The 26,484-nt window shown below is 39.1% G+C and overlaps 1 protein-coding gene across 8 annotated transcripts in view; it reads left to right on the top strand.

Moving 5' to 3' along the window:
- Window positions 1–26,484, top strand: part of LOC139753730 (tuberin-like) — a 582,506-nt gene that overhangs the window by 357,915 nt on the left and 198,107 nt on the right. For all 8 annotated transcript variants that reach the window (XM_071670514.1, XM_071670517.1, XM_071670516.1 and 5 more), the window contains one exon: window positions 16,878–16,987. In XM_071670514.1, the coding sequence (XP_071526615.1) occupies window positions 16,878–16,987 (110 nt within the window). The remainder of the gene's footprint in view (window positions 1–16,877; window positions 16,988–26,484) is intronic.

The raw sequence follows: 26,484 nt of genomic DNA, 5'->3' as shown, positions 1-26,484 counted from the left end.
TACATGTGTAATATATGTATATGTCTGTGTATGTATATGTATGTATACGTTGAAATGTATAGGTATGTAGATGTGAATGTGTGAGCGTTTATGTATATACATTTGTATGTGGATGGGTTTTGCCATTCTTTCACCTGTTTCCTTGCGCTTCAAAATAAATTGATATATATGAATGGAGTGAAAAGAGATGAAATCAAAAATAGGGAAAGGGGGTGTGGAGATGGAGTGTGGTGGCGAGTTATGGTGGCTAGTAACAGGCCTATTAGTGGATGATGCCTGTTTGTTTGCCAAGAGCTAAGAGGAGTTGCAGAAGGTTGTAAGTGTGTTTTACGATGTGTTTAAATGTTGGTGATTAATGGTAGTTGCAAGTAAAGGTGATGGTTTCCGAAGGGAAACAGAGTGAAAGTATAGATTTTGCAAAGAGATAGTGAGAGGAGAAAGTGTACCAAACTGTGTTCTAGATAGTGATAGGCTAGAAGAGTTGACAGCATTTAAGTATATAGGAGCTATCTTGGGTAAGTTTGGTGATATGGAAGGAGCGATAAGGGAGAGAGTAGTGCAAGATTGAATAGTCAGTGGTCTCATAATAGAATAATGAAAGGTAGATGTGTAAGTATGAAAGTGAAGAAAGGATTAAGGGTTAGCATAGTCCTCCTGACCCTGACCTGTAAAGGTGAAACATGGACATGGGATGAATCACAGAGGTCAAGAATCCAGGCTCTGGAAATATGTTGTTTGTGTGAGCATAAGGTATGACTGGGTTGAATGAAGAAAGTATGGAAGAGGTGTATGAGAGATTTGTTAAGACAGAGAATGCAAATGTAATGAATTGGGTAGCATTAGAGTGGTTGAAACAGTACTTTGAGATGGTTTGTGCATATGGAAAGAATGCAAGATGGGAAGTTTACAAGGAGAGTGTATAATAGTATGATTAAAGGTGTGGGTCTGAGAGGAAGACCACCTGTGACACAGGGAGAGTGGAAGGGTACAGGAGGGAGAGAAATTGGGGAAGACTGTGTTGAATGATGTATGCTGGGAAGATGGTCAGTGAGCATTATCGAATTACATATCAGTTGAAAGGCATGTAAAAGAGAGACTTGTATGTAAATGTGCTGAAAGGGACAGCCGGTGGGATTTCTGATCACTGTCTTGTAAAGGTGAGGGTGAAGATTTGCAGAGGTTTTTGGAAAGAAGGAAACAGTGTTGGTAATGAGAGTGACAAGGGTAAGTGGGCTTGGAAAGAGATTTGTGAGGAAATGCCAGCAGAGATTAGATGTAGAATGGCAGAAGGTGGGAAGCAGTGTGGTTTCAGGTGTTTACTTTTAAGAATGTAGGTGAGAAATACTTCAAGATGCAGATGGATCTATATGTGGCATTTATGGACTTGAAGAAAGCATATGATAGGGTTTAGAAAGGTGATTGTGGAAGGCTTTAAGAATATACAGTGTGGGAGGAAAGCAGTGAGAAGTTTTTGTCAGGGGTGTATGGCATGTGTATGAGTAGCAAGAGAGAAGATTGAACAGTTGTTGAATCTGTTTATGGGTGGCGTGATGAGGGAGGTAATGCAAGAGTCTTGGAGAGAGTGGCAAGTATGCCATTTCTGAGGGATGAGAGGGCCTGGGAAGTGGGTCAGTTGTTGTTTGGTGATGGTACAGCACTGGTGGCAGGTTACAGTGAGAAACTGCAGAAGTTAGTGACAGTTTGGAAGTGTGTGGAAGGAGGAAGTTGATTGTAAATGTGATTAAAAGCATGGTTATTTGGTTAAGTAGGGTTGAGGGACCACTTAATTGCGATGTGAATTTGAAAGGAGAAAACTTGGAAGAAATGAAGTATTTTAGATACTTGAGAATGGACATGGCAGGGATTGGAGCCATGGAAGCAGAAGCGAGTCATGGTATTAGTGAGAGGTTGAAGGTTTTGGAGCGCTGAAGAATGTGTGTAAAGAGAGAGTGTCATCTGGTAGGGCAAAAATGGGTATGTTTGAAGGAATAGCCATCACACTAGTATTATGTGGATGCAAGATGGGTTAAAGATAAGACTTGCAGAGGAGGATGTATGTTATGAAAATGAAATATTTGAGGATAGTATGTGTCTGGAAGGAGGTTTGATTGAATAAGAGGGTAAGAGAAATATGTGGTAATAAAAAGTGCAGTTGAAAGAGCTGCAGAGTGTGTGCTGAAATTTCTTGGATATACAGAGAGAAGTAAGTTAAGGTTGACAAAGAGGATATATATGTCAGAAGTGAATGGAAAAAGTTGAATGGGGAGACCAAGTTGGAGATAGAAGGTTGGAATAAAAAAGATTTTGGTTGATTAGGCCCTGAACATGCAGGAGGAGAAAAGGCATGCACATGATATAGTCCATTGGATTGATGTGGTATCCTAGGGTTGACATACTGTCAGTGAACTGAACCAGGGTTTGTTAAGTGTCATGGATAAGCCATAGAAAATTCTTTGGGGCCTGTTTATGGATAAAGAGCGGTGGTTTCAGTACATTATACATGATAGCTTGAGAATGGATTTGAGTGGCTGCAGCCTTTCTTTGGCTGTTTGTGGCACTACTCTAACATGGGAAATGGCGATTAAGTATGAAAAAATAATTCGTAAACCAGAATATGTGAAGCATCCCGGGTAAACCATGGAATGGTCTTATGGGGCCCTGTTTGTGCATAGGGAATTGTGATTATGATGCATTACACATAACAGCTAGAGAATGCATGTGGCCTTTATTCTTCTCTTCGTAGTGCTACCTTACTAATGCAGGAAACGGTAATCAAGTATATAAAAAAAATCAGTAATTGTAGTACAGATTGAGTATCCCTTCTCTGAAATGCCTGGTACCAGAAGTGTTTTGTATTTTTTTTTTTTTCGGATTTTGGAATATTTGCATATTCATCATGAGATATCTTAGGGATGGGACCCAAGCTTATGCACAAGATCTATTTATGTTTCATATGCACCTTGTACACATAGCCTAAAGGTAATTTACACAATATTTTTAATAATCTTGCAAATGAAACAAAGTTTGGTTGTTTGGCATCACCTTCTTTTATGACTCTGAATCTATATGCTTCTGATAAGCATTAATTTTCTTACACTTATTTACACATGTGCTTAACAGTAAAAAAGAATATGGAATGCCATTAATACAATGAAAAATTAATGTATTTAGGGTAACTAAGCAGCACAATAGCATCAGCAGAATACCTGTATCAGATGTTAAACAATAACAGCTACAAACAACTGGTTTTCAGTTTCCTCCTATGATGCTGTGTTTTGGTTAAAAGGTTACAGTACACTGTACTTTATTTTTTAGGTTTTGATTTGATATATAAAAACAAATAGTCATTTGATTTATGATTACAGGTAGCTGTAAATGTAATGACAACTGAGAAAAATTTCAGTGAAATGATGTTGCTTGTCATGTTATTTGATCTCTGGTTGTAAAAGAAGATAAATGCAGCTGCCTTGTTAACAATGGTTTTTGTCTTAGAAGTCTCTCTTTGATTTTATAAACTGACATGATTTCTTCAGTTATGAATGCACATATCTCTAGTCCTTCAATAAGTCCATCTCACATTTTCACCATGTTGTGTATAGGCACTTTTTCTGCATTGTTAACAAAGTCATCTCCATCATCTCTATTATCACGATCACCTTGATTCAGCTATTTCACTGTCGGTCAGTGAATGAACAACTGGAGCTTCATATCAATGTAATTTCTTCAGTATCCACTTCTTCCAGCTGACTGACAGACTCTGCAGATATATTTTTTGCAATGTAGGGAGATTAGACATCATTTTTTCTCACTTGATGTATGGAATCCTTCAAAATTGCCTTCTTGTTCAACATCATTACTGAACATAGTTGCAGGCCAGAGGATGTGCCAGGCATGTACAACTGTCACTTTAGTCACTTTGTTCCAAACATTGGCAGCAGCATATACTGCATCCTTCATGCTAAACTCCGTTTGGAAACCCACCACACCCACGCCTGTGTTCACTGCTGCCAGCATGCTGTTCAAGAAAGTCTTTTTATATTTATTCTTCATTGATCTAAGGATAATTAATGAAGTCACATTTCAGGAAGGCACATGGCATAAACATTATTTTTGATGAGAATTTCAGCTTGAGGATGAGCAGAACAGTTGTTGGGGAATAACAAAATCATGCTTCATCATCCAGTCCAGCTTCCCTACGATGACCATGAGCCGTTGGTACAAAATGTTTATGAAACCAATCAGAAAAGATGTCCCTAGTGACCCATACTTTTTTTGGTTGCATGATGATGGACTAGTAAGAAATTCACTCCTTTAAAACAATGAGGACACAAGCTTTTGCCTATCACAGCAAGTTTACACTATAGTGTGCCTGCTGCATTAGCACATCCCAACACAGTTATTCTGCCCATGGCATCCTTAATTCTTGTAGTTGCTCTCATCAGCTGTAGTCAGTGTCTTTCTGGTGTCAGAATTTCATCAGTGACGATCTTGGCGAACTTGTCGGTGAATTTCTCCACTGCTTCATGATCAGCAGTTGCTTTATCACCACAGATCTTTAAAAATTTAATGCCATGTCTTTTCTTAGATTTTTGCAACCAGCCTGTTCTCTTCAATTTTCAGCTCATTATGGTATATCTTTGCTTGTTTCTTGATCAGCATATCATCAAGTGGCATGTTTTCTCTGTGATGCTGAAGGATCCACTTTTTCAATACACAATTGAGACCATTTTTGGCTGTATGCAGTGTTTTTCTATTTTTCATTAACTTATGTTCATCACTTTCTAAATAGAACTTCAACAGTTTATCCTTCTGTTTCTTCATGTCATTGATGGTGGTCATTCCAGCGCCATACTCTTCTGTAAGATGCTTCATCCTTACACCTTTGTCCAGTTTTTCCAATACCTTGACTTTTTGTGCTATAGATCACAGGGGTATCTGCAGGCCTTTTTGATGTTTTCAACAATATCTTTGTACTATAGAGGAGAGAATAAGCAAAAAACACAGTGAGTAATGCATGTAGGTCTGGCAGTGACGATGGTTTATTACCAACTGGCAACAGCAGAGCATCAGAGCCCAGCATGGGCAAGTGAGGTCAAGTGTGGAATTTTCCACTTGTAGCATCATGCCGCTGCTCAAAAAGTCTTGGATTTTGGAGCATTTTGGCTTTTCGGATTAGGGATGCTCATCCTGTATTTTGGAATATTTTACATATTTGTGGATATTTTATGTAGAGAAAATATTGAATTATGTAAGCAGATAAGCTAATGATCATGAAGTCCTTCATAAATGCTGCCTTGGACTTCATTTCAAGGCTTATGATTTTACTTGTGCTTCATGTGGGTAGATGGCTTTGAGTTGTCAGGCAATAGCTAATGATGCTTGAAAGGGGCTGTTGTCCACAGTAAATCTGGATGCACAAAATACACAAATGTGCAAGACCAGTTCACGACACTGCACCAGAAAGCACATGGGAGAGTGTGAATAATCACATGTGCTACAAAACGCTGGATGTTGAGTATGCTAATCACTTTGGCATGGTGCACACATGATTTGAAATATTTCTAAGTAAATTTTTATTTTCCAATTTTTTTGGTTAATCAAGGGTTGCCAACCAAAATTGAAAGAACATGCATTGTTTTGAACATTTTGTTTTGAATGATGTTTATCACAGGTTTTACTGTATTTGGTCAGCTATTTTTATCCAGAATACTCTCAACCAGTTTATTGGTGTGTTTAAATAAACCAGAGTGCCTAATGTGTTGCAAGATATTGTATTTCGTGGGTTATTAGAATTAAGAAGAAAGAAAATTTTCATGCAATTTTATGCCAACATATGAGTTTGAATTTCATTTACAATTTTTATTTGTAGAATATTGGTATTGATTGTTGGTATAAAGAGACCATTTGGATATTGGGAGAAGGCAGTTACAAATTACAGATAGACGAATGAATAGATCTGTGGTAAAGTATGTTATAGAGAAGTGTTGTCCAAACCTTTTTTCATAATGTACCCCTTGTTACCTTTTTCTTCCATTAAGTACCCCCGTGACTGATTAAACTCAGTATTTGGAAGGACAGTGCAAATTATATTAAAAGATCAAATGATTTAATTGCTGGACTGTAGACTGTTATTCAGTACATTACAGGAAAAAGACTAACGAAATTACCTAGAAATGCTTGAAAATTACTTACAACTCAATGTAAAATGAATGATTGATGTTCACTGTTAATATTTATAATTTTGGGCAGTAGAGAGGCTACTGCAGTGATTATGCTTTGTTCCAGAATTACATTTAGTTTGTTTCTTTGTTTTGACTTGAAAATGCTTATTGCAGAGAAAGATGCTTCACAAAAGTAGGTAGAGTCACAGGACAAAGTTTTTCAAAGCCTTCTTTTTCTAAGGTCAGGGTGCTCCTTCTTTACCCAGCTCATAGACCATGTGAGGGTTGAGCTTTCAAATATCAGTTTGAGGTCATGGTCTGAACTTACTTCTAACAGTGCTCTCCAAAGGCAAATAGGAAGCTTCATATTATTTTCAGATAAGAGGAATGGATTTCTAACCCAATCCAGCTGTATAGATCTCTCATATATGTCAGGAGAGTAAGATATGAAAGCACAGATAAGGTTGGTCAAATGTTCTGCAGTAACTGGCTTCAGTCTCTCATCATTGTTACTGGAAAAATAAGCATCTGACTGAGGAAAACGTGTAAAATCTCCCTCGAGCATATCTTCTTCCACAACTCTATTTTTTTTTCAAAAGCCACAAACTTTATCACACTAGTTGAGAATGTTTGTATCATTGCCCTGCAGAATCAAATTTAACTTATTCAGTTTGCTAGATATGTCTCCAGGATATGCCAGTTGTGCAAGCTGAGTAGTGTTTTAAAAAATGTAGTAGATGGATATCCATGTTCTGATAAAAAGGAGCTTACCTCATCTCGCAGTTTGAACAACCTCATGAGTACCCTCCCTGTCGACAGCCAGTAAACCTGTGTGTGCAGTAGTGTCTCTGTGTGCCCAGACACTATGCTTTTGCACAGTCTGTGAAATAGATGAGCATTAAGTGGCCTTGATGTTATGAATTTGATTACTTTGATGCCATCATTCAATATCTCATGCAACTCTGAACATTTTTTTTGGATGCTAATGATTCTCTGAATGATGCAATGGGTACACTCCACATCAGGGTTTTCTTTCTTAATCTATGCAACAAGTCCCTCCAGCAGCATCTGTACACATGGTAATGCAAGATTTCCTACTAAGCCTTTGTTTAGAGAGGAACTGGTGAATGACATTGAAAATGGCTTTCCCAGTTGTGTTCTAATTTTTTACAAAAAAGTGCTCATTTATATCGTCTCCATCAATGTATCTCATAAATGAGACAGGTTGAGCTTGTTTTCAGCTTATTCTCAACTTGATCAATGTCTGTATTCATTTCATTTACCATTTGAGAAACAGTTTTTGTGACAGAGGAACAGGGTTTACTCGGTCAGCTGCCTTTTTATCTAGCATTTTTTCAGCCATCACAACAGCAGCTGGCAATATCAGTTCTTCAGCAATATCAAATGGCTTTGTAGCTTTAGCAGCTAATGAATATACAGCTAAAGATGATTCCATAGCTTTGCTTGATGCTATGGAGGCTTTCTTAATTGTTGTCTGGAAACACTTAAAATAGGAAAGTTGTCTCTTAAAAAACTCCACTGGGTTGCGATTATGATACTGATGTTTTGCGTTAAGGTGATGATGAGGTAAGCTGGTTTCATATGACTTTTGGCCAACCTCTACCCATGGAAGAAGCTCAAAACTTCTGGAGGATGAGAATTCATAGAAGTAAATCCAAAATCACGTAATCTTCCTTGTATTGCCAATATTTAGGTAGATCTGTTTTCTTTTTCATCACAGCTGCTTGCTTTTCTTCACTTTTATCCATCTATCCATATTTCTTGCTGTTCATGAAATACATGTGCATGTTAGCTTACATGTGATTTTGAAAAAGAGACGTTCACACTTTCACTCCTTAGACAAAACTGAGCAAGAGTGACTTGAATGAGGAGTTCAGCACTGTTCCCGTATGTGTCCTGTCCCATATTCTTTCCCTCCCCCTTACTCCCATCTCCCTTCAATTTCTTTCATGTTTATTTTAATTCTTGCTATTTTCTCGTCATTCAATTAAATTGGAAACTGTGTAATTGTTGTGGCTATTCAGTTATTCTGTATTCTTAAACAGTCACCCATGCACACGTACACATGCTCAGTAAAGTTACTGATCCAAGATGCCATATAACCTGTAAGTGATACAGTTTGAAAAAAAATCATCTCTCGTATCCCTTTGAACAATACTGCGTACCCCCAGTGGTGCATGTACTCCAGTTTGGACAACAGTGTTTTAGTGGATACTAGGTAGGTAGACAAGGATAGATATATGGATATACTTTATATGGATACACAGAGGTCTGTATGAAAGATGAATGAGTATAAGAGGACCTAAGCTGTTAATACCTTTTCTTGTCTGTGCTTTATAAGAAATTGCATTGTAGTTTACACCAGGATTTTGCTTAAGAGGTGCCTCACACAGACCTGATTCATTATATAGCTTTTCCTCCTTGAGAAGTTTTAATATGAAAAGATAGAAAATGAAGCCTTTTAAACCCTAATATGTGGATAAAGGCTAGCAAGTATTAGTACTAGAAATGTGATTATATTGTCAAAAAATAGCATTACTCTGGATGATGAAATGCAGTGAAGTTAGGATTAGGAAAATTGTTAGGTGGAAGTGGATTGAGGAATTGGTGATGATATTTACGGACATCTTAACTTTTTCATTGCCTATTTCATCTGCTGATTTACTTGCTCTATGCACATAAAAAAGAAATGCATTTTCCCCTTTACAGAATGTCTTTATATCATATATTAGTGAAGGAGATACTCAAAAAGGAAGTACACTTTCATTTTTTTTTCTTTTGTTCTGGAAGGATGGTGAGTGTAGGTGTAGGGACTCTGGATGGTAGCACATTCCTTGATGTGCTTTCATTCTCAGTTCACTTAAACACTTTACACACTTTATGGTTTTTAATCACGCATAATTTCACACATTCCCTGCGTATCATTAAAAAATTTTGTATATATCTTTACTTTGATGCTTGATTACCATTTCCCACATGAGTAAGGTAGTGCCAGGAGCAGATGAAGACAGGTCACATTCACTTGCATCCAGTCTCTAGCTGTGATATGTAGTCACTGAAACCAAGGCCACCTGTCAACAACGAGATCCCACAGATCTTTTCATGGTTTCCCCTGGCAGCTTTATCTATTTGATTTTTTTTTTTATTTTACTCTAAAATTGTCATAGAGCCATTAGTGCAAAAGTTGCTGTATAAATCTGCCTTCCTGTAGTGATTATGCAGTTGCACATTCTTTGATTAATGTTACTTTTAGGTGTGATATTATTTCCAGCTGTGTTGTTAGGTTGCCAGTGACATATGTGGGTAAGATACAGAATTATGTATCTGCTGGGTATACAAAATGAATTTCACAATACCAAAGCCAAAATCATGGTTTAGAGCACTCTACAGTGTAGCACCTTAAATGTGATTTAGAGCAATTAAAGGCTTAACTGTTTCCTATGTTGTGTACTAAGGAATTCTTTGTATATTTATAATGTGCTTACTATTTGTATTATTATTAAAGGAATGTTGCCTGAGTTTGGAAGAGTATGAGAAGGAGGAAATTTAGAGTAGATGTTGATAAAAGCAAGGTTATTAGGTTTAGCAAGATTGGAGAACAGGTTGGAGTATGAGTTAGGTTTATCAAGGTTGCAGAACATGTTAGTAGGGGTGTGAGTTTCAGTGGAGAAAAAACAGGAGGAAGTGAAGTGTTTTTGATATCTGGGTGTGGACATGGCGGCAAATGTAATCGTGAAAGTAGGAGTGACTCATAAGGTGGATGAGGGGGTGGAGGTTTTGGGAGCACTGAAGGTTAAGTGGAAAAAGATATCATTACCCGGGAGGCATTAATGGGTATGTTTGAAGGTATAGTAGTCCCCAGCACAATAATATTGATGTGAGGCGTGGGTTGTAGATAGGGGTGTGTAGAGGAGGGTGGATGTATTGGAAATTAAATGTTTGAGGACAATATGTAGTGTGAGGTGGTTTGATCAAGTAAGTAAAAAAAGGGTAATTTAAGAAAGTGGTAATAAAAAGTGTGGTTGAGAAAGCTGAAGAGGATGTGCTGAAATGGTTAGGACATGTGGAGAGAATGAGTAAGGAGAGGTTGTCAAAGATGATATATTTTATTTTTTATTTATATTGCTTTGTTGCTGTCTCCCGCGTTAGCGAGGTAGCGCAAGGAAACAGACGAAAGAATGGCCCAACCCACCCACATACACATATATATACATACATGTCCACACACGCAAATATACATACCTATACATCTCAATGTATATGTATATATACACACACAGACATATACATATATACACATGTACATAATTCATACTGTCCGCCTTTATTTATTCCTATCGCCACCTCGCCACACATGGAATAACAACCCCCTCGTTCACACTCGGTCTCTAGCTGTCATGTAATAATGCACCGAAACCACAACTCCCTTTCCTTATCCAGGCCCCACAGAACTTTCCATGGTTTACCCCAGATGCTTCACATGCCCTGGCTCAATCCATTCATAGCACATCAACCCCAGTATACCACATCGTTCCAATTCACTCTATTCCTTCCACACCTTTCACCCTCCTGCATGTTCATGCAGCGATCACTCAAAATCTTTTTCACTCCATCTTTCCACATCCAATTTGGTCTCCCACTTCTCCTTCTTCCCTTCACCTCTGACACATATATCCTCTTTGTCAATCTTTCCTCACTCATTCTCTCCATGTGACCAAACCATTTCAAAACACCTTCTGCTCTCTCAACCACACTCTTTTTATTTCCACACATCTATCTTACCCTATTATTACTTACTTGATCAAATCACCTCACACCACATATTGTCCTCAAACATCTCATTTCCAGCACATCCACCCTCCTGCGCACAACTCTATCCATAGCCCATGCCTCGCAACCATACAACATTGTTGGAATTACTATTTCTTCAAACATACCCATTTTTGCTTTCCGAGATAATGTTCTTGCCTTCCAAACATTCTTCAAGGCTCCCAGAATTTTCGCCCCCTCCCCCACCCTATGATTCACTTCCACTTACATGGTTCCATCCGCTGCCAGATCCACTCCCAGATATCTAAAACACTACTTCCTCCAGTTTTTCTCCATTCAAACTTACCTCCCAATTGACTTGACCCTCAACCCTACTGTACCTAATAACTTTGCTCTTATTCACATTTACTCTCAACTTTCTTCTTTCACACACTTTACCAAACTCAGTCACCAGCTTCTGCAGTTTCTCAAATGAATCAGCCACCAGCTCTGTATCATCAGCGAACAACAACTGACACTTCCCAAGCTCTCTCATCCACAACAGACTGCATACTTGCCCCTCTTTCCAAAACTCTTGCATTCACCTCCCTAACAACCCCATCCATAAACAAATTAAACAACCATGGAGACATCACACACCCCTGCCGCAAACCTACATTCACAGAGAACCAATCACTTTCCTCGCTTCCTACACGTACACATGCCTTGTATGTGTATATATATATATATATATATATATATATATATATATATATATATATTTATTTATTTGCTTTGTTGCCGTCTCCCGCATTTGCAAGGTAGCGCAAGGAAACAGATGAAAGAAATGGCCCAACCCACCCCCATACACATGTATATCACACACATCCCCACACGCAAATATACATACCCATACATCTCAATGTACACATATATATACACACACAGACATATACATATATACACATGCACACAATTCACACTGTCTGCCTTTATTCATTCCCATTGCCACCTCGCCACACATGGAATAACATCCCCCTCCCCCCTCATGTGTGCGAGGTAGCGCTAGGAAAAGACAACAAAGGCCCCATTCGTTCACACTCAGTCTCTAGCTGTCATCCAATAATGCCCAGAACCACAGCTCCCTTTCCACATAAAGGCCCCACAGAACTTTCCATGGTTTACCCCAGACGCTTCACATACCCTGATCCAATCCATTGACAGCATGTCGACCCCGGTATACCACATCGATCCAATTCACTCTATTCCTTGCCCGCCTTTCAGCCCTCGTTCATGTTCAGGCCCCGATCACTCAAAATCTTTTTCACTCCATCTTTCCACCTCCAATTTGGTCTCCCACTTCTCCTTGTTCCCTCCACCTCCGACACATATATCCTCTTGGTCAATCTTTCCTCACTCATTCTCTCCATGTGCCCAAACCATTTCAAAACACCCTCGTCTGCTCTCTCAACCACGCTCTTCTTATTTCCACACATCTCTCTTACCCTTACATTACTTACTCGATCAAACCACCTCACGCCACATATTGTCCTCAGACATCTCATTTCCAGCACATCCACCCTCCTGCGCACTACTCTATCCATAGCCCATGCCTCGCAACCATACAATATTGTTGGAACCACTATTCCTTCAAACATAGCCATTTTTGTTTTTGGAGATAATGTTCTCAACTTCCACACATTCTTCAAGGCTCCCAGGATTTTCGCCCCCTCCCCCACCCTATGATTCACATATATATCAGAAATGGAGTGAACAAGGAGAATGGGGAGACCAAATAGGAGTGGAAGAATGGAGTGAAAAAGGTATTGAGTGATCATGGCCTGAACATGCATTAGGATGAAATGCATGCATGGGATAGGGTGCAGTGGAATGATGTGGTATACAGGGATCACCTCACTGTCAGTGGAGTGAATCAGTGCATGTGAAATGTCCAAGATAAACCACAGAATGGTTTGTGGGTCCTGGTTGTGGATAGGGAGCTGAGGTGTTGCTGCATCATGCATAACAGCAGGAGAATGTATGTGAGTGGGTGCAGCCTGTTTCTGGCCCTACCTTGCCATTGTGAAAAAAATTATGAAACCTTCATACTATGCTTTTATTTAAGAAGTACCAATGTTCCCGAGAATGATTCCTTTCAGTACTGGTTTGGTTGAGACTCCTCTCTCCAGGAATGCATCCTGAGCACTGAAACAATATCCTGGTGCAAACACAGTATAGAGCATCAGTGTATTGTAATTTATGATGGAAATTGCACACTTATATTAGTCAATGTGGGTTAATTCCCCACTAATTTTATTTTCAGGGTTGCCTATCCAATTTTAAGTCAGTAGAGCAGATGTCTGTCTGCAAACTGAAAATATTTGGTATCTAACATAAGTACAGGCACACTACCAATTTTCCGGCATTTGATGGTTCAGTACCTCCTTTAGTCCGGAAAGAATTATGTGAGGGAACTTGAAATAACCGCGGCCACCAGACTAGTTTACTGGGCAGCCACAGATGGCGTTGTGTGTAGGGTGTGCTTATTTACATTCTTTACAATGCACTTGGTGGTGATACTGCAATTCTCTGAAATTCTTATCGTATTTTGCTTAAATTTAACCCTAGCTATGGCCTCTAAGACATATGAGAGTGTCAGTCATAGTGTCAAACGTAAGTACCTGTCCATATCGATCCAAGATAAAGTAGAACTGTTGAAAAAAATGGACTGTGGGTTTTTGTGCGTAATCTGTGTGACATCTGCAGAATTGGTTCATCAACTGTATGTGATATAAAGAAGCATTGGGAGAAAATATTGAAATTCTATGCAAACAGCGATTCCAAGAAGCAAATGACAATTAGAAAAACTATGGAAGATGGTACGAGTACTGAGCATGGTCAAGTGATGATGGAATGGTTTCGACAGCATTGTAGTGATGGAGTATACTTGTCAGGTAGCATGATGATGGACCAGGCTAAGTTGTTCCATAAAGAACTCAAATTACAACATGAGCGTGACTATAGGGAAGGATGGCTTCAAAGATTCAAGAAGCGTCATGGAATTTCCGTGAATAAAGTGTGCGGCGAAAAGCAGTCTGCAAACTACGAAGCTGCTGAGTTTGTGGACGAATTTGCAGAACTTGTAGGTGATGAGCACCACAGTCCTGACCAGTTGTATAATGTACTTCACTTATTTGATTTACATTTGATATTTCTTTAATTTAAATTTCTAGCAGTCCATGGTATGCTTTAGACACATGGGAGATGTATAATTTGTGGGTTAGAGGTGTGTTGATGAATTATTATTACATGGCTATGGTTGGTCTGGCAAAATGGTTAATTCGGCAAGGCGTTGGAACCAAGAGTGCCAGAAAATCGGTGGTGTACCAGTAGTAAAATTGCTCTCTCATATTCATAAATTATAGTTTATCAGGTATAAGATACATTAAGTCTTTTGCTTATTCTTTTGTACATCCACTACAGCTAAGGATTTTATTGTGAAGATTGTCCTTATCAGAATAGTGTTTACTTGACCTTCCAAATACAAATGGATAATTTCCATGTGATTATGTTCATTTTATGCATGGCTACCAATCTATCTATCTATCTATATCTCTGACACCTGTTCTAACTGGAATTCCTTCAAAGGGGTGGCCATGGCAATATGGTCACCATAACAAGTGAACTCCAGTGCCACTTCGTATCCTTTAGCGCTTCACCCTTAACATACCACTGGCAGAAGGCAACTCTCGCACAGTGTTTGATAAGGCTCCTACCTAATGTTCCTCCTGACTACTATCTATCTATCTGATGATCCTACAAACTACTACTTCCTAATTCTCCTACCTAAATGTTCATATCTACTATTTCTATATGCTGCTGCTCCCATTTTGCCAAAAGGTGCTAGCGCATAGTGCTCACCACAGGAAAACTTAGAGTTATAAAGAATGACCTGTGTGAGTTGAGTGTTGTCATATGACAAGGAGAGATTGTACATTTGTGGACAGAATGCCAGTAGTCCACATGTTAGTGAGGCAGAAAAGACAGCTACCTGGGTCAGAGGAGTGCAACTTGACATTTACTGAAGTGCTGGCTCATTAAACAGATGTCCCTAACCCTCCCAATACCCAGGCAAGTAGTACTACCTACCAGTGCTGTCTATTGATATTGGCATCTGTGTTAAGATTTTTGTTTTGAAGATCCTAACTACACTGAAGTTATACTTCATAATCATAGTATTACCAAATTGTTTACTTTTGTTAAGCAAGAATGCAGTTGAAGGTGCTTACACAACCAGGCTTTCTACATGTATGGTTATATTTCCACCAAAGCAGTGTTAATTTGGAACTATGAGAATCAGCTCAAAAATCGTAGTAAGAATTATATGAGGGTGATTGACTGCATTTGAATGGCACATGAATTTGTAAAAGTTGTTAACTTGTGCTAATGATAGACATTAAATCATTTTGAATGTATCAGCCCATGGTATAGATTTGAAAATAGATTGTACAGTTTCTTAATATAAGTGGCTAGTTGTGTCATGATATTTTTTTCAGTCTCTGTGATTAAAGTGTATTGAAGTCTCAGCAATGTTGTATATGGGTACCCATTAGATTGGTTCTGACACTTTCCAAATCACCTAGATGTAAGTAAAAAGCTGATAAACTTATGTTTTTTTAACATACGGAATAGTATTAGTTAAAGAGTGAACTTAGGGTTAAAAATTGGAAAGGATGGAAGGAAAAAGCTAAAGTACAGCTCAGTGTAAGAATAGAATCCAGTGATTGGGAAGTCGTTAAGAATGATATAAGTAGGAGAGGTTTGAGGAACTGGAAATATTATACTTATGAAGGGTGCCATAGTAAAAGAAAATATTGTATTGATGTGTATCAATTTTATTGTAATTTTAGCAAATGCATGAGTGAAGCAGGTGAATCTTGCACAAAGAACACAGTGTTTGAAAAATGATTTTAGTAACTCTGTTAGTGCACATGCAAAGAAAGGATCGGAAAGGAAGCATAAAGTGTCTGAAGTAAGGAGATGTAAAGTGAAAAGGATAGAAATATTAGAAAAAGCTAATGACTGAAGAATAGAGGATTTTAAGAATGGAGGAGTACCATTAGTTCTGCTATAGTGTGAAACAGCCAAAAAAGGAAACACCCAGTAGATCAGGCCGACCAAGGGCTTAATTTCTATGAGTACCTTGCTGGTAACATTTTCTTTCTTTATTAGAAAGTTCAACACCACATATGTGCAAATTATTTCCATGAGTTTAGCATTTGGCTAAAATAACTGTATTAGAAAAACTATGTTGATATCATTATTATTATTTTGCTTTGTCACTGTCTCCCGCGTTTGCGAGGTAGCGCAAGGAAACAGACGAAAGAAATGGCCCAACCCACCCCCATACACATGTATATACATACACGTCCACACACGCAAATATACATACCCATACATCTCAATGTACACATATATATACACACACAGACACATACATATATACACATGCACACAATTCACACTGTCTGCCTTTATTCATTCCCATCACCACCTCGCCACACATGGAATAACATCCCCCTCCCCCCTCATGTGTGCGAGGCAGTGCCAGGAAAAGACAACAAAGGCCCCATTCGTTCACACTCAGTCTCTAGCTGTCATGCAATAATGCCCGAAACCACAGCTCCCTTTCCACATCCAGGCCCCACAGAACTTTCCATGGTTTACCCCAGACGCTTCACATGCCCTGATTCAATTGTGTTGATTCAACTATGTTGATACGTAAGGAAAATTATTTTTCATTTCTAATAGAATAGGTTCTCATGTTTCATAGACAATGGTTTTACAAGCCTATGATCTAATTTGGCCATATAAGATATTTTTTTTTTTTTAGAACAGTATTGTGAAATATTGATATACTGATGTAGCATATTTAAAACTTAATAGGATGAAGATAAAGAAAATAGTATGAAACAATTCTTCAGCGACTTGAGAGAGACAATTGTTGACTTGATGGCTCGACACACCTTTGCATCATGCACACCTCTTCCAAAAAGGTAAGAAAAGAGGGAAAAGAAATTTTATTTGCATAAATGTTGTTATTGTAGATTGAATAATTCTGATGTGAACCTTTGTTGATGGCTTTTATAGTTGGTAGATAGTTGCAACCATTATGTAGTGTGAAAGGAAATGAAGGAAAATTGTTATGGTAAGAGAGAGGGCTTTTGGGCTTGACTGTGTGTCTTGAATTATCTGTTTATAATTCCATAGATGATGAATGGAAATTCTTGAGATAATTCTTGCTCAAGCCTAGGAAATGTGATGTCCTTGCCTCCTTAACTAATCCATCACCTTTCAGTCTCTAATGCAGCCACCACACATTGTCTACCTCCCAACCACAACACAAGCAAATCTTTGTTCCCACCCAGAAACTGGATCTTCACTTCAGTAACCTATCTACAAGTATGGGGAGGGAGGAACAATTGCAGGGGGGCCCCTTTAAGTAACAAGACAATGATTTACTAAGGTGGATGAAGGGGTAGATTGATAGATAAATGTAGTGGAGTTGTTTGTGACTAAAGCCAATTTTTTTTCATGATATTCTCATTTTGTTTTGCTGAAGATATATTGTTTTGGTCATTCTGTGATGATTATTTATAAAGAAACATAAAAGGTAATTAGAAGCAGTGAAAAGTTTTTATCGAGGATGTAAGGCATGTGTACGTGTAGGAAGAGAGGAAAGTGATTGGTTCTCAGTGAATGTAGGTTTGCGGCAGGGGTGTGTGATGTCTCCATGTTGTTTAATTTGTTTATGGATGGGGTTGTTAGGGAGGTGAATGCAAGAGTTTTGGAAAGAGGGGCAAGTATGAAGTCTGTTGGGGATGAGAGAGCTTGGGAAGTGAGTCAGTTGTTCGCTGATGATACAGCGCTGGTGGCTGATTCATGTGAGAAACTGCAGAAGCTGGTGACTGAGTTTGGTAAAGTGTGTGAAAGAAGAAAGTTAAGAGTAAATGTGAATAAGAGCAAGGTTATTAGATACAATAGGGTTGAGGGTCAAGTCAATTGGGAGGTGAGTTTGAATGGAGAAAAACTGGAGGAAGTAAAGTGTTTTAGATATCTGGGAGTGGATCTGGCAGCGGATGGAACCATGGAAGCAGAAGTGGATCATAGGGTGGGGAGCGGGCGAAAATTCTGGGAGCCTTGAAGAATGTGTGGAAGTCGAGAACATTATCTCGGAAAACAAAAATGGGTATGTTTGAAGGAATAGTGGTTCCAACAATGTTGTATGGTTGCGAGGCGTGGGCTATGGATAGAGTTGTGCGCAGGAGGATGGATGTGCTGGAAATGAGATGTTTGAGGACTATGTGAGGTGGTTTGATCGAGTAAGTAACGTAAGGGTAAGAGAGATGTGTGGAAATAAAAAGAGCGTGGTTGAGAGAGCAGAAGAGGGTGTTTTGAAATGGTTTGGGCACATGGAGAGAATGAGTGAGGAAAGATTGACCAAGAGGATATATGTGTCGGAGGTGGAGGGAACGAGGAGAAGAGGGAGACCAAATTGGAGGTGGAAAGATGGAGTGAAAAAGATTTTGTGTGATCGGGGCCTGAACATGCAGGAGGGTGAAAGGAGGGCAAGGAATAGAGTGAATTGGAGCGATGTGGTATACTGGGGTTGACGTGCTGTCAGTGGATTGAATCAAGGCATGTGAAGCGTCTGGGGTAAACCATGGAAAGCTGTGTAGGTATGTATATTTGCGTGTGTGGACGTATGTATATACATGTGTATGGGGGTGGGTTGGGCCATTTCTTTCGTCTGTTTCCTTGCGATACCTCGCAAATGCGGGAGACAGCGACAAAGCAAAAAAAAAAAAAAAAAAAAAGGTAATTGGGATTTCATGATAAAAAGAAAAATACAGTCCTGTCATGATATAACATGGTTCATTTTATTGATTTCAATGTAATGCAGTTACTCCCATTATTCTTTATGATGAGCTGTTGCAGTGTAATGCAAGCCCAGCTGGTCATATGCCATGGGGTGCCAGTTCCATGCATACCCTGCTGCCCAATGTCAGGTCTGTGCTAGTATTCAAAGAGTAAGGATGCAACATTTGCCAATGCCACTCTTATGTTTCTCTGCCTACTTGAATCAGACATCCACAAAAAGATTTTCTCCTAACCTTAAAAGTTTTGGAATTTCAAGATCGATAGTAAGTTTCTCCTAGAATGTTGAAGGTCATGTAAAAATGCAGAAGGCAAATATAGGAATAAGTTTGGCTCATGTCCAGCTGCATGGTTACAAGAATACAGTGTCCACAAAAACCTTGACTAACCCCTATATATTTTAAGAGGTGATATGCAGCTAAAGTTTATTGTAGGTTTAAGCATATGATGCTCTTGGTGAAGTCATCATTCTTTTGATCACTGAGACTAGCATTTCTAACCATGTGAGCACCAGCAACCTGCCTTGGTATGCCTCAGACTATCTTAAGGGAAGGATGTTCTTTCTTTTCCAGGATGCCCTTCATTCTAGAAATTTCATTGCTCAGTACTATATTTCATCTACCTGTGCTTCAGGATAGTTGGCTTTTATCAAACTAAGGAGGACAAGGCCAAAGTCTCACGTAGAAGCAAGAAAATGTGGGTGCACATGAGATTTTTAGGTGCACTGGGTAATCAGAATGCATGATTAGGAGGCTGCTTGCCAGCACTCATGGTCTTCTTGACAATGTCATCCTACCACCCATACCTAACCCATGTCACTGAAAGAAAACATTCAGACCCAAACATAAACTCTTACGATGAGGGGTATTGAAGTAACCCTACATTTCAACTGCTGGACTAAATAAAAGTCATCCAAATCTTTTTGGAAACTTCTCTCAAAGAATCATTTCACATCACCTGTAGAAGGACCTTCACATTCCCTCTCACAAGCCAGCTGCCACACTCCAACGTATGAAGGAAATTAAGTGCAAATGACTTGCATTTTCAAAGAAGTGCAATAACTGGTGTAAGGTGGGGAGGGTGAGGAGGCTGGAGGGTGACGACCAGTTTGATTCTTGTTTTACAGTGAAGACAGTTAAACACCAGATAGGGCCAATTTACTCAATACGTTTCATCTTCATATGGTTATGGTTTGTTTGCGTTCCAGCAAAATGTCTCCGTGTTCACACTATATGTCTAGGATCCAGTCAGTCTGCATGCAGCTGTTGCTCCAAGATGTTGCCTCAGAAATTTAGTGAAGTGGCTCGCTGCAATTGTGCTGCCTTTAGAGGTAGATGAGAAGATGGTCATTTATAAGAAGAAAAGAGTATGGGTACACAAGTGCCAAAGGAAGAGGAAATTAGAGGGGGAATTTTGGCCTCTTTATAAGGAATTACAGGTTGATGAAATGGTTTTACCAACACTTCAGAATGACAGAATTTCAGTTTGGCCTCAGAAGATAGAAGGGTGCTTGCTCAAGACCAATACTTTTCTTCGAATGGCTGTTTCACTGAGGGAGAGATTGGGTGTTTGCTTGAGGTTAGTACCAAACATGGTGTGTTGTCTGTGGAACATTTTATTACACGAATTGGTACAGAAATATAATGTTTACCTTTTTTAGTAGTTTAAAACTGTTGACACTAAAGAGTATTCTTAGAACTTAGTTTCTGAGAAAATAATTAAACTGAATTAGAAATACAGATAGAACTGTATTTCCTTAACAGAAATAGGCTTGCTATTTATTTTGTAATAACTTGGTGTAGTATAATACTGATTAGCTATTAGAAGCTGAAAACAAGATAGATATAGCTAGAGCTGTTCATGATAAAACAAAACAATGACTGCACTGTTGTCATCACTTTACCAAATAATATTATTCATCTACTGAATACTAGACATTAAATAAGAATATGGCCAGGACTTGTTTAATTTTTGTGATGAAAAAGATTACTTTTTTCGAATGACTGTACATTAAATAATGTTTGTTAGACATACTGGAAGCTGAGTAAGAAGTGAATATATCCAGAACTTTTCATGTTAGAGGATTTTTTTTCTGATTTCTCATTGTTGATAATCATTCATACTAGAAGCTAAGTACGTGATATATAAATAAGTAGAACTTACTTGATACCATGAAGTACTGAGTATCCTTGCTAGGAGTTGATAAAGTGTGTTGGTGATGGAGCTAGCATTTGAGAAGTTGTATGTGTTTCTGAGGTGAATGGCACTTGTTCAAGAATTTGCTTCATTTCTAAATGAGAAATGATTGAAAAGCACCTGTGTTTTGCATAGATTTTTATGATAGGATGAAAATGCCTTTACTGTTGCAGCCATACTTTAGAAAAAAGTGTCAGTCAGATCCATTGGCTTTTCTTCTTTCTGACTGTTACCTTCCACTAAATATTTCATCATAACTTGTGAAGCTGTTTCAGGAGGGTTTATGTGCTTACTAGATGAAGGTCTAATTGTGGTTTTCTTTTTGATACCACCCTTTGATGAATTCAAATTGTGACATTTTTGTTTTGGATCAATTTCACATTGTTCCTTTTCTATCAGACTCTGTACATCATCTGCTTCTTCCATGTTCTCTGATCCTTCTTTACCATCTTCAAGGTTATTCACAGTTTCCCTCTCATGTAGGCAAGGCCTAACAAAAGAAATTTCATCTGCATATCTTCATTTTGGTACATTGACTGCTTCCTGCCCACTCATAATAGTACATCTTTTTAAATATCTCCAGTACTTAGGTGAGGTGCGGTCCAACTTAAGTTTTCATTTATAGCCTGAAAATGATGAGACTATTCAGTATTTTCATGCTATATAGAATTTCATGCAATCGATATGCACTTAAAATTTCTGCAAAATGTTACTCTGAAGTGTTCACTATACACTGGTGAAAAACATGATTGAATCTCTCTCTCTCTCTCTCTCTCTCTCTCTCTCTCTCTCTCTCTCTCTCTCTCTCTCTCTCTCTCTCTCTCTCTCTCTCTCTCTCTCTCTCTCTCTCTCTCTCTCTCTCTCTCTCTCTCTCTCTCTCTCTCTCTCTCTCTCTCTCTCTCTCTCTCTCTCTCTCTCTCTCTCTCTCTCTCTCTCTCTCTCTCTCTCTCTCTCTCTCTCTCTCTCTCTCTCTCTCTCTCTCTCTCTCTCTCTCTCTCTCTCTCTCTCTCTCTCTCTCTCTCTCTCTCTCTCTCTCTCTCTCTCTCTCTCTCTCTCTCTCTCTCTCTCTCTCTCTCTCTCTCTCTCTCTCTCTCTCTCTCTCTCTCTGTCTCTGTCTCTGTCTCTGTCTCTGTCTCTCTCTCTCTCTCTCTCTCTCTCTCTCTCTCTCTCTCTCTCCTGGCAATAGCTTTAGAACCATAGCATTCAGCTATTGCCTTGGTTATTATACTGTTCATTGCTTAGACAAAGGAAGACTTTGCATCTTTTATCGAGACATTAAATCTGAGGTTATGCCTAAGGCTGCTGAGGAGATGTGGAAGAGTATGGCTGCAGAGTTTTGGGATTCATGGAATTTTCCAAACTGTGTAGGGGTCATAGATGGCAAGCATGTTGTTTTGCTTGCACTTGTGAATGCAAATTACAAATTTGTAGTAGTTGATATTTGGTCATGTGGTATGAATAGTAATGGGGTGTCTCCTCTCATTCAAAGCTCGGTGAGCAATTGGAAAAACGCGTTCTCAATATATCCTCCCCAGCACAGCCACCTGACTTGTCTTGCACTGCACCATACGTCATTGTCAGGATGAAGCTTTCCCCTTGAAAACTTCTCTGTTGAGACCTTATCCCAGATCACAGAGCAATATTGATGTACAGAAACGAACTGTATTGTGTGAATTGGCCCTTATTGTGATAACCTTGGGTTGCTTATTGGTGCAATGGATGGGAGAGAGTTGTTCTACATACTTAGAAATACAGTGAATGGCGAGTAGTACATTAAGGTGATAAAAGACAATTTGGTTCCATTATATGAGGTTCATGGGTATGGGATAATACCCCCTATCAAAAGGCTAGAAAGGGGGTGAATTGGCTGTCAAAAATATATTCCCCTGCTGGAGTATCCTGGGAACTTGTCAGAGCTTAACCCAGCTGAAAACTGCTGGAACCAGATGAAAGTCGAGCTTGCTTTATGTAAAACCTCATCAGTGCCTCACCCTGTTCAGGAAATCTAGACCTTGTGGACCCAGACTGTTGCCTGTAATTCTTCAGAAACATTGCTAATTCCATGCTCAGACACCTGATATGGAATTCAAGACCAGAGGAGAGATGACATAGTATTGAAATGTAAGTTTAAGATTGCCTTCAAGAATATATGTGGGAGGCAGACAAGGGTTTTTGTTTGCAGCCTTTGTAAGTAATGCATGGTCATCTAGTACATTGTGGTATATAACCATGCTTATCATGGTTAGATACATATTACTTTTTTAACTGTTTTATGTAACTTTACATGAAATTTGTTGCTATTTTCACTTACATACTGCATACTGAGTTTGTGATATTATAATGCATACAGAATTACCTTGTTCATTCTTTTGAAAAATATTGTGACATGCGAATGGCATCATTTGACAAGGGTCATGAGGATTTGTATGTCAGTCTATTGGCCAGCCATGCAAGTGATTCCCTGTCAGTCTTCTCTGTTTTAGTGCAACTTATTATCCTTCTCAGTTTCATCAACACATTTCATTTTGAGTGAAGAAAAATGAAAAAGATTTGGATTGAACATTATTACTACAGCAATAGTGTATGGTATATAATTCAATATAGTTGTTATTAAATGAAAAGGACATTGCTTTTACCTTATAATCCATGCTTGCTTTTCTTACTCATCCTTCCTGTCATCTAGTCTCTCCAAACATACTACTGAGATGGAAATAACTGGTTGTAGTACCACTTTGTGCCATACTAATGCATGATATGTTGCACAAAGCATGCTTCACTATTTCCTTCCTTGTTACCACCCACATCATACTAAGTCTGAATACAAGTATTAGCTTTATTCACCTACAGAAACAAAGCATGGTGTTGATATTATTCTGGAGGTTCTTGACTAATTCATATAATGAAAATGATACTCAGAATCTTTTTCACTCCATCCTTCCACCTCCAATGTGGTCTCCCACTTCTCCTCGTTCCCTCCACCTCCAACACATATATCCTCTTGGTCAATCTTTCCACACTCATTCTCTCCATGTGCCCAAACCATTTCAAAACACCCTCTTCTGCTCTCTCAACCAAGCTCTTTTTATTTCCGCACATCTCTCTTACCCTTACATTACTTACTCGATCAAACCACCTCACACCACACATTGTCCTCAAACATCTCATTTCCAGCATATCCACCCTCCTGCGCACAACTCTATCCATAGCCCACGCCTCGCAGCCATACAACATTGTTGGAACCACTATTCCTTCAAACATACCCATTTTTGCTTTCCGAGATAATATTCTCGACTTCCACACATTCCTCAAGGCTCCCAGGATTTTCGCACCCTTCCCCACCCTATGATTCACTTCCGCTTCCATGGTTCCATCCGCTGCCAGATCCACTCCCAGATATCTAAAACACTTTACTTCCTCCAGTTTTTCTCCATTCAAACTTACCTCCCAATTGACTTGACCCTCACCCCTACTGTACCTAATAACCTTGCTCTAATTCACATTTACTCTCAACTTTCTTCTTTCACACACTTTACCAAACTCAGTCACCAGCTTCTGCCGCTTCTCACATGAATCAGCCACCAGCGCTGTATCATCAGCAAACAACAACTGACTCACTTCCCAAACTCTCTCATCCACAACAGACTGCATATTTGCCCCTCTTTCCAAAACTCTTGCATTCACCTCCCTAACAACCCCATCCATAAGCAAATTAAACAAACCATGGAAACATCACACATTCTTGCCACAAACCTACATTCACTGAGAACCAATCACTTTCCTCTCTTCCTACACGTACACATGCCTTACATCCTTGATAAAAACTTTTCACTGCTTCTAACAACTTACCTCCCACACCATATATTCTCAATACCTTCCACAGAGCATCTCTATCAACTCTGTCATATGCCTTCTCCAGATCCATAAATGCTACGTACAAATCCATTTGCTTTTCTAAATATTTCTCACATACATTCTTCAAAACAAACACCTGATCCACAGATCCACTTTTGAAACCACACTGCTCCTCCCCAATCTGATGCTCTGTACATGCCTTCACCCTCTCAATCAATACCCTCCCATATAATTTACCAGGAATACTCAACAAACTTATACCTCTGTAATTTGAGCACTCACTCTTATCCCCTTTGACTTTGTACAATGGCACTATGCACGCATTCCGCCAATCCTCAGGCACCTCACCATGAATCATACATACATTAAATAACCTTACCAACCAGTCAACAATAGTCACCCCATTTTTTAATAAATTCCACTGTAATACCATCCAAACTTGCTGCCTTGCCGGCTTTCATCTTCTGCAAAGCTTTTACTACCTCTTCTCTGTTTACCAAAGCATTTTCCCTAACCCTCTCACTTTGCACACCACCTCAACCTAAACACCCTATATCTGCCACTCTATCATCAAACACATTCAACAAACCTTCAAAGTACTCACTCCATCTCCTTCTCACATCACCACTACTTGTTATCACCTCCCCATTAGCCCCCTTCACTGAAGTTCCCATTTGCTCCCTTGTCTTTAGCACTTTATTTACCTCCTTCCAGAACATCTTTTTATTCTCCCTAAAATTTAATGATATTCTCTCACCCCAACTCTCATTTGCCTTCTTTTTCACCTCTTGCACCTTTCTCTTGACCTCCTGCCTCTTTCTTTTATATATCTCCCACTCATTTACATTTTTTCCTTGCAAAAATCGTCCAAATGCCTCTCTCTTCTCTTTCACTAATAATCTTACTTCTTCATCCCACCACTCACTACCCTTTCTAATCAACCCACCTCCAACGCTTCTCATGCCACAAGCATCTTTTGCGCAATCCATCACTGCTTCCCTAAATACATCCCATTCCTCCCCCACTCCCCTTTCCTCCTTTGTTCTCACCTTTTTCCATTCTGTACTCAGTCTCTCCTGGTACATTCTCACACAAGTCTCCTTCCCAAGCTCACTTGCTCTCGCCACTCTCTTCACCCCAACATTGTCTCCTCTTTTTTGAAAACCCCTACAAATCTTCACCTCTGCCTCCACAAGTTAATGATCAAACATCCCTCCAGTTGCACCTCTCAGCACATTAACATCCAAAAGTCTCTCTTTCGCGCGCATATCATTTAACACATAATCCAATAATGCTCTTTGGCCATCTCTCCTACTTACATGTGTATACTTATGTATATCTCACTTTTTAAAACAGGTATTCCCAATCACCAGTCCTTTTTCAGCACATAAATCTACAAGCTCTTCACTATTTCCATTTACAACACTGAACACCCCATGTATACCAATTATCCCCTCAACTGCCACATAACTCACCTTTGCATTGAAATCACTCATCACTATAACCTGGTCTTGTGCATCAAAACCACTAACACACTCATTCAGCTGCTCCCAAAACACTTGCCTCT

Source organism: Panulirus ornatus, chromosome 15 (assembly GCF_036320965.1).
Source record: "Panulirus ornatus isolate Po-2019 chromosome 15, ASM3632096v1, whole genome shotgun sequence".
NCBI lineage: Eukaryota > Metazoa > Arthropoda > Malacostraca > Decapoda > Palinuridae > Panulirus > Panulirus ornatus.
This window is presented reverse-complemented; position numbering and strand designations above follow the sequence as displayed.